General features: G+C 43.7%; 1 protein-coding gene across 1 annotated transcript in view; it reads left to right on the forward strand.

Annotated features, from left to right (window-relative positions):
* The window catches only part of LOC119458835 (endoribonuclease Dicer), a 56057-nt gene that overhangs the window by 10471 nt on the left and 31843 nt on the right, over positions 1–13743 (forward strand). The window contains exons 2-7 of the mRNA XM_037720698.2: positions 6–134; positions 1434–1575; positions 4574–4649; positions 9086–9225; positions 10266–10445; positions 11679–11892. Coding sequence (XP_037576626.1) covers positions 6–134; positions 1434–1575; positions 4574–4649; positions 9086–9225; positions 10266–10445; positions 11679–11892 — 881 coding nt within the window. The remainder of the gene's footprint in view (positions 1–5; positions 135–1433; positions 1576–4573; positions 4650–9085; positions 9226–10265; positions 10446–11678; positions 11893–13743) is intronic.

A 13743-nucleotide genomic window follows, 5' to 3' on the forward strand; every position in this document is an offset into this window, starting at 1 on the left:
GAAAGGAAGGCGCCGCTCGGCTCCGAGGTCATGCTGAGCTTTGCCGTTGATGAGCTGCTGCCGCCATACATGCCCCTGCGTGAGGATGGTGCTCCTCGCATCACACTAACCTCTGCCATTGGCCTTGTCAACAGGTTTGTTTGCCTTCATGTGACATACTTGTCCCAAATAAAAGATTTTAAGCCAGATCATATGCGGGTGTGTGTGTTGTGCGATGGGTGCAGGTGTTTGCCCTCGTTACGTGTCCTCCTGTTGCAATCTTTTGGAGCCAACATATCTTTCGATGCATTGTCAGCTCTTGGAAAATGTGCAAGGATTCTCCTTTAGAACTTATAATGTTGCCAACTTGTGCGTGCATGTGTGCGTGTGAATGTGTTTTTAACAGTTAGAAACTTGAATCCTCTTCCAGAAGAGAATGAACATAACCATGATAATGTTCTTTTTTTATTGTAACTTATGATGCTCTATTCTATATGCACGCTGTTTTTTTATAGTTTATGCCATTTCATATTGTATTTTGAATTTGGTATTGCTTATGCCATTGGAAATATCTAGTGTTTTAATTTCCCCACAGTTAATTTGCCCGGCAGTGTTATCACACTATGTGGACTTTGTTTACACACCTCTCCTCTCCCCTGCCTCCTGTAGTGATGCCGTTATGGCAATGCAGGAATCCTGTAAATAAACATTAAACAGTAAGTAAAGTGTTTGCGTGAAATTTGTTGTGCATAAATATAAATTTGTGGTGGTTGCACTCCACTGGATGCTGAATGGAAAAACACTGTGGTTGATTGTACTATTTCTTACAATATCCCACTGTGGACAGCTTCTCAAGGGGGGGGGGGGATAAAAAATGTCACTTGACATTGTGTCTGCTGGAAACATTCTTGTGGTAACATATGTGCATGCAGTGCCACTTTCAGAGGTGTTTTGAGTTCTTTTTTTTTTTTCTGCTCTCTGGTTAAATGTCTCTCGTCTTTAATTTATGCATAATCTTTTTAATGCACAAGTGATAACAGAATGAAGACTTTCTGCAGCTCTTAACCCTGCTGTCTATAAGCTCTCCTCAAATTGGTGCTCACGCAATTTTATTATCACAGCGGTCATGTGTCCAGGTGTCCAGATGGGGAAATTCACGCTGCTGTGAAGCCACACCTCAAGCTTACAGTCAAATTTTTTTAGAATTCTCGGTGCAGCTTATACGCTCACGAAGTGTGGTACTGCCTCAGCTGCAAAATTAGTTGGTACAATTTGTGCTGTCATTTAATATCTAACAGTATATTGCCAATAAATAGCATTTAAATTAAAAGCTTGCTAATGTGGTAGAAATTTCATTTCTTGCACTTTCGAAAAACACTCAATGCCGAAAGGGAGGAGCAGATTTAAAACATGAGCAGTAAATGTTTGTTTCGCCCTCTCTCTCGATTTTGCAGATACTGTATGGTCCTTCCATCAGACATGTTCACGCACCTGAAGCCCACCTATCAGATGAGCACCATATCAGTGGACGGCAAAGATATGTACATCTGCACTGTCTACCTGCCCATGACGAGTCCTCTCAAAGAGGCCATCCAGGTATTGGGGATGACCTGAAATGCATGACATTGAAAGCGCACACACAAAATACGCAAACACTGTGAGAGAAAAGGATACCGCAAATGCTGACCATCAAGTGATAGGTTGCACTGCGGCAGAAAGGAAAAGACATACAGTCGACTTCTGTTAATTTGACCCTGACGGGACTGATTAAATTGATTGAATTATCCGGCGTGTCAAATTAAACATGAGGGAAAAAGAAATGCCAAGACACACCATCAAATAATTTAGCAGTATTTGTCCGATTCTAACACGCCCCCAAATCAAATGTGTGCATGTTTTCTATGCATATAAAGTAGAAAACTAATGTATAAGTGACATTAAAGCTCCTAAACAAAGTAGAAATCTAAAGTGTGCCCGATATTTTAGCAAGGAAAATGTGCAAGGGTCTAAAGTGTATTTATTGCATGATGGCGGAGAGTTTTGTTAAGTCAACTTCACTGCAGTACAGCCATGTTATGTAGTGAAGTATATAAATGCCGCAAGGTGAAGCATATAAATGCTGCAAGATTTTGGTTTCGTATCCATTGCACTGCGAAGTCAATTTTCGGGCCAATTTTTTGGGATAAGGAAAGGCACTCATTAGAATGAGTTATATACTATAATGATACATCGTCAGCGACCATTATTGCTTGAAAAGCTTCTTGGGCAGGCCAAAAATAGGCATTTTCGACGGGATATGATGTGTGTTAGTGTCCTCTAATCTGTCCTCTAATCTCCACTGAGACTAATGCTGCCACTAAAAGGGTCGCTGTTCGGGTCACCTTAGTGGTCAGATGCATGTGTGTTGACAGGTTGGGTTCAAATTATCCAACGAAGGCCAATTTTAGGATCGAAATTGCCTAACTTTGGGCCCGTAGAAAGGCATGGGCTCAGGTCGGGACCTTCAGTCAGCAGCGAATTAACCTAAAAATTGAATTAACTGAAGTCAAATCAGCAGAAGTCAACTGTATATCCAATTGTACTTAAATATCGATTCCAAAAGCACACTTACGTGTGCATTTTGACCTATGGCTCGGCTCGGCTTGGCTGGCCGACAGCTGGGAGGCCGATGCGCTGATCTAGTGCGTTCACACTAGGGCTATTTTTAATCTTAAAATTTTTTTTTTCTACACTGGCTACATGAGTGTAGCTAGTGTAGGAAGTCGCCATTTTTTTCATTGGTGTAAGGAAAGGGTAGCTCCTCCCACCTACACGAAGCCTTTTTATACCAGTAGTGTAGCATGAAAACTACACTTCCTACCTCGCACATTTGATGAGTGTCGGCAGCAGACGACGAACAAACAGGCCGGCATTGCAAATGCGTAGCGCCATTTTGTCTGCGGCTGTAAGCGCTGATGTGGCGACAATAGTGAAGGTTAGCTGCAGGGATGGCAGCTAAGTGCAGGCGCGACCGTGAGTCACAGAGGAAGGGGAGGTAATTTTCCAAGAAGAAAAAATTTTCCAACGCACAGATGGCGCATGTACAGATATGCAGGCTGTTTCCGACTACACGCTGTGTTATATGCATAGAGAAGTTGTCTTCGTGGCGCTGTGCATTTGGCAATGTATTTAGCTGCAGCTTGTCTAATTTGCTGCTGAAAGGAAACTCGTACATCGGCTTTTAGTTTCAGATAGGCAAGGGCATATACGCAGCCAGTGGGTGTGAAGTCAGGCTAGTGCAAAGTCAGGTGCTTTTCGTCGTCTAATGCATTAGACGACGAGCAATCTGCTCTGATTGGCTACTGACCCATCAGCCAAGTGCAGCACACGTCTTCATAGCCTCTGCCCAGTACTACATTCGTCTGCATAAATAGCCCTACTGACCATACAGTTGCATGTTGAGACAGTGCAAAACATCTGTTTCTAACTTAGTGCTGTTCTCGGGCTGTGTATCGGCACGGCAAGCTGCCAACAGGCTTAAGAAGATCTACAGGACGCCCTTTGCTACAGGACGCCTTTTACAAGACGTCTTAGAAGACAGCCATCTTCTATTCCTTTCAGAACGGGGCAGTCTGTGGCTATTCAGAAAAATTTTTAGTTTTGTTTAGCATATTAATGCATTTTTTTTTTTTCGCGTACACGTCACTTTGACGTGGTGAGTTTTCGCGGTTTTGTGAGGTCGCGTGACAGACAGATGAAGTGGGTGTAGCCAGAGAACATTGGACCAACAGCAGAGGGCTAATGGTGAAAGGCGTCGAATCAGGAATGATTATTTTTCTTTTGTGCGGTTTAATCATGCATAATCAGTGTGTACACGTTATATGAGATGGGAAGCTATCGCGGTTTTCGTGACGTCGCGTGACAGACAGGCGAAGTTGGGACTGGCCCGAAAATGTTTTGACCAATTCTGGGGGTTGATTGCAGAAATTGGAATCAAAACAGTTTGGAATCATTTTACGTTATAGCGACCCTGAGTTTCCCGCTCTTCTCTGTTGAGGCGCGCTAGTGACGTGGTGTAGCAGCCATTGGGAATTTAGGTGTCGTTCGCTGCTTCAGACGCCACCGGCGTTTTCGCTCGATGGACCATTTGATGCTTCACCCTTTCCCCAGCACAGGGTAGCCAGCCGGTCTGCTAACTGGCTAACCTCCCTGTCTTTCCGCCTATTCCTGGCTGTCTGTTTGCTGTCTTATCGGGGGCATCACACTGAGCCTTTCTTTTGCACAGACCTGATTACACTATTTTTCTGCAAATATCAGCACTTGCACTTACGAAAATTAGTTCAAACAAAGGCGTTTTCACATCAGATATAACTCTGTTCAACTCCGCAAGGTTCAACTGTATTTGTGCCAGCACACTTCGCAAGTCATCTGGCTTTGCTTTGGTGGCCTTTTTTGTTGTATTTGAACAGTGGAAACCTTTAACAAAGCTTAACTGGACCATTTATTGTGTGTCGTGCACTGGCCTTCACACAGACAGCACGAACCTTGAGCCCTTTTTATGGTAGCCAGCTGTTTCTGAGGTGCACGTGCCAAGGTGTCCTCGTCTTTCGCGCAGGGACGGCCAATGGAAACAAAAAAGTATGCAAAGATGGCTGCTGCCCTCGAGACATGCAAGCGGCTGCACCAAATAAGTACGTACAAGAATTTTGCTTTCCGCTCAATTTATGTTCTTCTGAAAAAGCAAGCTTGGGTTCTCCCAGACTATGAAATCTGGCTTTTTTTTTTTTGTTTTAATACCAGATGGTCCTTTTTTTTAATATTTAGTAATATAAATTTTTGAAAATTTTCTGAGGCAGATAGCACAATTCTAATTCTTCAACTGGATTACTCGAAGATGCAGACATCTGTTGCATGAGAATTGAAATGCATGTTTTTTTTTTGTGTGTGTGAGATATTGCCACACTGCAAAGCCTCAACTTTTTCTACTGTTTTCTACCGACTTAGACTGTGAGGAATGTGACATACAGTATAATCTCGGTGATATGATCACGCCTGATAAGAATTTCCTAATTATATGAAGTTCTCAAAAGTCCCAGCCCAAGTTCATTAGCATACAACGTGCTAAATTTCGAATGATACGAACAGCTTTTGCGCTGTGGCATATGATACAGACAATCATGTTGCCACGCAATCTCCAGTGCGCCATTAGCTCCACATGCTGTCTGTTTTCAGGCCGGTAGAGCGGCCTTGCCGATGCACCGGTCGCATTCCTGTTGTCAGGGCAACTTACGTCACTCGGCCATGACGCCCCCCCCCCCCCCCCCTCCGCCGAAAAAGAAGGAAAGGGCATTTGATTTGTCTACTATCATGCAACTTAGTTGTCGGCCATTTTCAAACACCTTATAACTTTATCAGAAGCTGGCAATCACACGCGACCAAGTGTTGCCGCATCAGCAAGATCAGCAGCAAACGCTTCCATGGGTAGCCTTATCTCGGTATTCGATGCCTTCCATTGTCTTCGGCGGCCGATGAGAATTCTAAACTTTTCTACCTTTGCACCCGTCAAATTGCGTGATGCAGGGTGGCTTCACCACCACAATGAAAAGTAAACAGATTTCCTTATCTTTTGCAAATCATGCCCTTATCACATGAGGCAGCAAGTAGGGCGCTGCAACGAAATAAACTCCAGACAACCAGGCAGATCTTGAAATGTCAACCTTGGAATATGGAAAGTGCGCAGCCCGCTGCTGCTAAATTGTGCACGAAACAAGCGCACTAGTGATTCAAATTTGCGTCAGCCAATAGGAGCGCTCGCTCCCCGTCATGTGACTTGCAGGAATGAATTGCGACGTTAATTTTTCCTTCTTGTGGTCGTTTTGTTGGTTTTATTTCTGCAAGGAGAAATGCAGCGCTGCGACTATCTGAATCTCCGATCTCTCATGCTTGCTGCGATGCCAAGACGGTAGCGCACATCAATGGAAAGCTGTGCCCACACAATTAGCGGTGTGATAGCACCTCCCCAAGCCCGATTTTTTTCCCGATTTTTTAGACGAAGACACTAAAAAATTGAAATTTTCTCAAATAGAGCTGTGTATTTCTTCCAGATATATCACCATGAGATAAAGGAAGTTCTTATCATTGCTGGGGGAAAAAAATTAATTCAAGAAATTGGAAATCTTGAGCAAATCAGCCATTTCATTGCTGCATCTTCTGATTTTATAACTGTTTTGGGTAATTCGAATTTCGGGTGATAAGAATTTTTATGCCATCCCTAGAGACTCGAATCATCGAGATTCTACTGTATACAGTAGGCTCCCATTAAAGCAAACCCAGATAAGCTGAGTTTTTGGATACGAGAAACAAAGTGCGAACATTTGGTTGGTTTCCCACAGACTCAATCAAAAAAAAAATATGCTTAGAATTAACCGCAAATTTTTAGAATGAATCGCTGGCCTCCTCATTAAGGGAAACTTCCACAGCTGCTTCCGACAGTTGGGCTAGCTACTCGTGAAGCAAACAGTGTTTCTGTTTGTTGACTTGAACAACTACACCAGCATCGACGATGATGTGGAAACCTTATAGGGCTGACACCATAGAAACGACAATTGAGGAAGTATTTGAAGTGCTTCTGTAGGCTGGTAATAGGGGTAAGGACACTGCCTAGAAGCCACAAGAACCACTGGTGTTTGCACATTGTGTAGCACTTAAGGTGCCAAATATTTTGGTGAACTCATTTGTTTAATAACATGAGGGCACTAAATGTTGCAGGCTAGGTGAAATGTTAGCATTCGCAACTGCACATGGGTTTGCACAGCGCTGGCAAGAAACGACGACTCAACAGGTTAAGTAAGAGTACGTAAAAAAACTAATTGTATCATGTAAGTTCAATAAATGTCTTTCTTTACTTTGTTTTTTTTTTTAATGCCCTTTCATTGTTTTGTGTCATGAACATTTGAGTGCACCAAGAATAGTAGACTTTTTTGCTTTGTGGATCCAGTCTGTTGGGGCAAACTCGTTTCCCTATTCATGTACAGCAATACCTCGTTATGACAAAGTTGAAGGAGGAGGAATAATTACTTTGTTATATCTGTTATGGCTTGTACTGAAATATCACTCTTCATGTGGGTTTCAAGGGGAATTTCACTTACATTGTTATATCCATTATTTTGTTATATCCAGTTTTCTTATAACAGCGTTTTATGAAAAAGCGCAGAAATGCTCGAACTAGACAACCATAGGACCAATATGAATGAAATTTGTGGCGTTTGATGAGAGAGAAGGGCAAGTTGTAGGATGTATAATTTTGATTTAAGGCCTTGTGCATTTTACGAAAGTGGCCGAAAAGTTCTAACCTTAAAAAAAAAAAGAACTGCTGAAGCACGAAGTTCACAAATCTGTAACTCGCAACCAAAGACAGATATCAGTTTCGTAAATTGCATCTGCGAGAACATCATAGCGGACAAATGTGGCATACGAGTTTGCATTTTATGTGAAATTGTTACAGTGTGTACATTGGCTGACCGATAATTCGGACTTAACAGGGACCGCCACAAAGTCTTACTAAATCGTGAGTCCGAAATACCGCATTCGCCAGCAAATAAGTAACTTTATTTCACATGTGGCCAAATAAAGGTGCCGTATTCTCACAGTGTCACTTTCTGAAATACAGTAAAATTTCAGTAATTCGACCCTCGTTAATTCGGAAAAGCTAATAATTCGGAATTGGTTCTCTGGTCCCAGCTGGCGTATGCATTACAGCATAGACCGCTTATAAGCTATGTCACCGGAATCACAAATTTTCGCACTATATGCAAAATTATTTCTCCGTTCCCAACCATTTAGGTAAGAACTCCCTAGGTAGAGTGTCCTCTTAAAACTAACTTCTGATAAAACAATCAGATCTTTATGGTCCCTTTGAGTTCATCTTAACCAGAGTTGGCTGTATACATCTATATACATACGGTCATTAACATATATACATTTTTATGCCTCTCTTAGTTTAATTTCAAGTGATTGCCCCATTTCTGGTAGCGAACTGCTGAATAGCTTAAAGGTTTCACTTCGCCTATTACTATTAAAATCACTCCTCATTAATTTAACTACCGTATTTTCCGGTGTATAAGTCACATTTTTTATTTTCTTCGGAATTTTTCATCGGTGCGTCTTATAGGAAGGTGTGTGACTTATATGCGATACCCTCTTTTTCTTTTTTTTTTAATTCATCAAAATTAAATTGGATGCTATGGCCACGCGAAGCGCGCTGGGTTGACCTCCTCTGGCAGTTGCTACGGGTTGTGTGCGTGCTATGGAGGTACCGGGTTCGTCTCGGGATTGAGTTGCCGATCGCCATGACAGAAGGACGGAGCAGCAATGCAAGTGGCGTGCAGGCCGACTGCGAGCCAACCGACCCCGCAGTCGTCGCAACTGCAGATCACTTTCAAGATATGGCAGGCGCCGCTTTGCAACCTATGCAGTTGCTATCTGAGTTCAAGCCAAATCCACCTCCCTGCTGCACGGCCTTCCCGCTTTGCTCCCTTGTTCGCTATTCGACTCACTGTCGCTTGCTTTTACTCACACATACATCATATGGCGCTCGGGGACGATGTTATTGCCCTTGGACTTCATATGGAACATTGCGGCAACCACGACGGCAGAAATGTACCTGAAGTGTCCGTATCATTGCTATCGCAAGTATATAGGAATGCAACCCACGTTCCCAAAATAGGAGTGACCCGCGTTCACAAAATGAAACGTCGCTGTAATTTGTTTAAATCGCTTACCAAATTAACAGGTGTGTCTTACACTGGTGCGAGTTCTATACGTTTTGTTACGGAAAAACTGTCGATTTGAGGCAGGTGCGACTTATAGACCGGAAGATACGGCCGTTAACATTGGCAGATGCATTGAGTATGCAGTAGTATCATGGAGGGAGGAAGGAACTCGACGATCACGTGTGGGGCTGATAAGTTCGGCGTCAACCTTGTTGCGCAAGCTCCCTCCTAATTCGTTCGTTCCTCCATGAATAGTATGAATAGGCAGACTGATAACGTAAAAAGGTAAAGGAAGGTATAGCACATAAAAACAATAATGATAATCATATCACCGACTTCTTCTGTGTTTTTGCCAGATGAGTTTGACAACTGCTTGCTGCCCGTGAAGCGCATTCTGAAACTCATGGAGGACTCGGACAACGAAGAAGCGGATGATGCACCTCCGGGTGCACCCAAGCCTGGCACAAAGAAGCGCAGGAGAGTGTATCAGAAGCGGGTAATCACTGGTCACAAGTTTTCATGCTCTTCGCACTTATTCACGACGCAGCTAATTTCTTTTTTGTGTCAAAATCAATGCACCAGCTTTCGGGCTTTAATGAGCAAGGAATGACCATTTATTCGTAGAATGTTAATTACGTGCAGTATAGACTGCCTAGCAAAGTGGCGAGCACCTAATTGGTAATAAGGCCTATATAACTGCTACATGTCTTTAGATGTATGGGGACAAAATGACTGCTATCGTGCAAAAGGCAGACACCTATGCATAAAAAAAGTATACTGCTGTCCTCTGTACTGTGTATCATCTGCATTCAATGGCGGATATCATTTAGAGGAGCCATGACACATTTTCGAGCTTGTATTATTCACCACATGTTAAACCGTACATACCCCACAGCAAGCTGGCAAAATTTTAGCACATTCAGGGCACTAGAGATTTTGTATTTTAATTTTTTTATCACAGTTGAACCATATAGCTAAGTTTGGCAATATGAAATGAAGTGAGTTATCAGCGTGTGCATAGGTTCCGGTTTTTGCATGTGCGTATCAATATTCTCAGCGGTCAGCCTGAGGTAGTTTCTGCAGGCGTTCTCTCATTTGTGCTGTTTCATCGTGTGAGTGAAAGAATTGTGGTCACAATGCAATGGCAACTCCCTTGCTGTTAGGTGGTGGGCAGACAGAGCACGTAGTGCAAGGAAAGTCCGGCAAGGTGTGAGTGTTCGAAGCAGATGGCACATTGCTGGCACCACACTTTTTTTTTTTACATCGCTCAAGACAAGTCAAAATGGCAGTCACTGTCGGTGAGAAGCGCTTAGTGACAGTGATTGCAAATTGAACTTTTGCGTTAAGATGTGTGCCGGGAGCTTACTATCGCTATCATCGGGTGTCGCAAAGGCAGGGGAGTTTGATCGGGAATGCAGGAGTCTTACGTGGGGAGTGAGGGCATCCGCTTGAGTGGTAGGTGTCACTGCCATTGCAATGAATGAGTTCAGAGCCGGTGGACTATCTGAACTCTACCGGTTTCCTTTTCCCCCTCAGGTGTGTAAGCTGTTTACCGAGGCACGAGTCTTGGAAGCGGGCCACTACCGCCTGCACATCCTGACGACACAGCTGGTACGCCTGGCGTCCGATCTCCAGAACTGGCGGAAGGAGAAGCTCGTCGACCCCGAGGATTGCCCGCTGTGGTTCGCCCTGCTCCTCCGTGAGGACATGCCTTGCGTAAGGATGACTTTTAATGTCCAGACCAACCTGACAAGGCAGTATTGAGGGGAGAGTAAAGGTTCAGACCGACGATTGCTAAGGTTGCTTGGTTGGTTTTCAAACTCGGCCTCTGAGCGATGCGGAAACGTGACCCCTTTCTACAACTGCTGTGTTTATTCATTGCATGTGCTGCTGAAGGACAGTGGGGGCTTTAGGAGTTCTGTGACAAAGTTATGTTGTAAATTTTTGGTTCTTTGCTATTGATGCTGTTTGACATGTGTTTGTACCTCCTCGCAAAATTTTAATTCCATAATCTGCTTTTGTTGTTTTTTCCACCGAGTATTCCATTGACAGTATCTCTACACAGTATCTCTACTGTATTTTTTGTAAACGACCCCCCACACTAGCCTTTGGCTTGAGACCATAGAGATTGTGCGTACTTTGTCAATATGACTGATCACTAATGACTCAGAATATGTGGACACAGGCAAAATGCTGCATTAATGAGCTGTATGATGTATAGTTTACAGCCAAAATCGAAAGTCACTTAAGGGACTCTCTATATTAAAGAAAATAATTCAGAAAGCACCCTTACTATCAAACATAAGCACTGTTTGCCGATTTAGGTCTCTGTAATGAGCAATAACCATCCGGTGATTAGTTGATTTATGCGCTTTCATTTGGCAGTGGGGCTCACATATGTAAGTTAAGAGCAAAGTCGATTGGATTCCTTGGCACTTCTTGAAACTTAATTAGGCTTCCCTGGGCCAAAAATAATCAGCAACCTTCGTTGTAGCCTACGCACATTTCCATATTTCATCAAGCCACCTGGTTAGCTCAGGTGGTAGAGCGGCAGCCCCGGAAAGGCGCTGGTCCCGGGTTCAAGTCCCGGGTCAGTCAATTTTTCTTCAACTGCGAGGCTTTTCTTTCGTGGAACCCATGTGCAATTGCTACGATTGGGTGGATGTCTCATTTTCCCTTTAATTTAGTTGAATCTGCCTCAACAATTAGATAATGGAATGAAAATCTTAACTTTTGTTTTTAATCTCGCATACAAGTTATGCTAATTGCACTTGCTATAGCTGAATCAAAGAGTCTGCTCATTTTAAAACTGCTTTTCATGGCATCATAATGTCTGTTGCATACTCCGTGCATTTACTGGAGAGGCAGCATTCATGTCATTTAATTGAAAACGGGCACGGGCATTGCGACACATTCCTTTACAAAGATGTGAATGCTGTGATGTTTCAGTTGCCGTCATTTCCAATCTTTACGCGGTCCGGCGACGAGCTGGTGTTGGTGGTCCGGGCGGGCCTGGTAAACCTCACCGCTGACCAGTGCATCCAGCTGCAGCGCTTCCACCACACAATCTGGCACGACGTGCTTCGAATGAAGGAGAGACCCCTGCTTCAGTTCGACATGAACACTGCACCCAACTGTCCGGTTTTAGCTCCAGTGATAAAAGGTAAGCAGCAGGGAGAGGCAAAGCACCGGGAGCATCGAGAAACGGTACAGCGGGAATGTTGCAAAATCCACATTTCTGTCCACTGCGTTCCAAATGCAGTAACGTTAGTAGGCACGTGTATAATTCTCCCTTACTTTACAGCACATAACAGTAATGTCTTGGGGAACAGAGTTCGAGCTTGAAGGGTTACTGACGCGGCTGTTATGAACTCATTTTTTCGCTCTGAATAAAGGTGCTTGACCTTGAAGCTCTTAAAAAAAAAATACTGGCAATCCTCCGAGCACCCTAAATAGTTCACCACCAGAGAAGCTTTCCTACAAACTAGTTTCGTTTTGGTTTTGCAAGAGGTGTGTGTGTTGTGACATCAATACACAGAAAATGGCCCTGTGGGCGCTGTACATTGCATTGCTACAGCGCTTGCTCTGGCCTCGCACAGTCGTCTGCTATGCTGCTACTCGTTGCATGGCCCAATGTAGCAGCGTAACAGGCAACCGAGCAAGTACGTAGTGATGCCTCTATGCTACACTTGGGCTTTATTGAAGTTTTCATTCGGTGGGTGATCCCCACATCAAGCGTTTGTGTTGGTGGCTGATGAGCACGGTGAAAAGTTCGTTCAGAAGACATGAAACAAAGCAGGGTTGATTTGTAGTGAAAAATGCCTTAAGACACGAGTGTGCTTTTTTTTTTTTTTTCAATAATCCAAAATGGGGCAGCACTATTTAAAGCTGCTTCGCTGTTTACCCGGGCTAAACATTTACAAATGCGAACAGGCGCCTTGAGACTTCACAGGGCGAGATCGGTTTGGTGTGTGCGATAGACTTGGCCGTGTCTGCAGTGTTGCAGCGCTTCATGCTTATGTTGAGCGAGGCGTGTGCTCTGCATGCAAATGATCACTAAACAAGAACAGTATTGCCCTCAAACATTAACGAAGGCTTGGCTTGGAGCGATTCCCACAGCGCATGAGACCCGCATAATTTTCATTTGTGACAACGTGCACAATAGTTGATTGCATGAGATATAATACACACAAGCTCCCATATACAGTGGAATCTCGATGATACGAATCTCACGGGGTCACGAAAAATATTCGTATTAGCCGAAATTCGTATCATAGAAACAATTAAAACTAGCTAAATTAAAGAGTCGGAGGTGAACTCACTCAGGCACATGCACGTAAAAAGCATTTACAGTATAGATCACTTATAACGTAACTGTTTATAGTGCAGAACTGGCTACAACGCGGCCTTTTCTGACTGCCGTTTACCTAGGAAGGCAGCGCAGGTGGGAGGGAAGGAGGGAGGGGGGGGGGGGGGGGCGGCTTTTACTCTGCCAACAAATGCGTTCTTGTAATTTGCGCTTAGCTTGCTTTCAGTATTGTATAAAATATTCACCAAGATAATTTCCAATAGAATCAGGGCAACACTTGACTTCAGCCAACCAAGAGAACAGGCTGGCTTCAGGAAGGGATATTCTACGATGGATCATATCCATGTCATAAATCAGGTAATCGAGAAATCTGCAGAGTACAATCAACCTCTCTACATGGCTTTCATAGATTATGAAAAGGCATTTGATTCAGTGGAGATACCAGCAGTCATAGAGGCATTGCGGAATCAAGGAGTACAGGAGGCATACGTGAATATCTTAGCAAACATCTACAAGGATTCCACAGCTACCTTGGTTCTCCACAAAAAAAGTAGAAAGTTACCTATCAAGAAAGGGGTCAGGCAAGGAGACACAATCTCTCCAATGCTATTCACTGCATGCTTAGAAGAAGTATTCAAGCTCTTAGACTGGGAAGGCTTAAGAGTGAGGATCAACGGCGAATATCTTAGCAACCTTCGGTTTGCA

The sequence above is a fragment of the Dermacentor silvarum genome, chromosome 7, assembly GCF_013339745.2.
Source record: "Dermacentor silvarum isolate Dsil-2018 chromosome 7, BIME_Dsil_1.4, whole genome shotgun sequence".
Classification (NCBI taxonomy): domain Eukaryota; kingdom Metazoa; phylum Arthropoda; class Arachnida; order Ixodida; family Ixodidae; genus Dermacentor; species Dermacentor silvarum.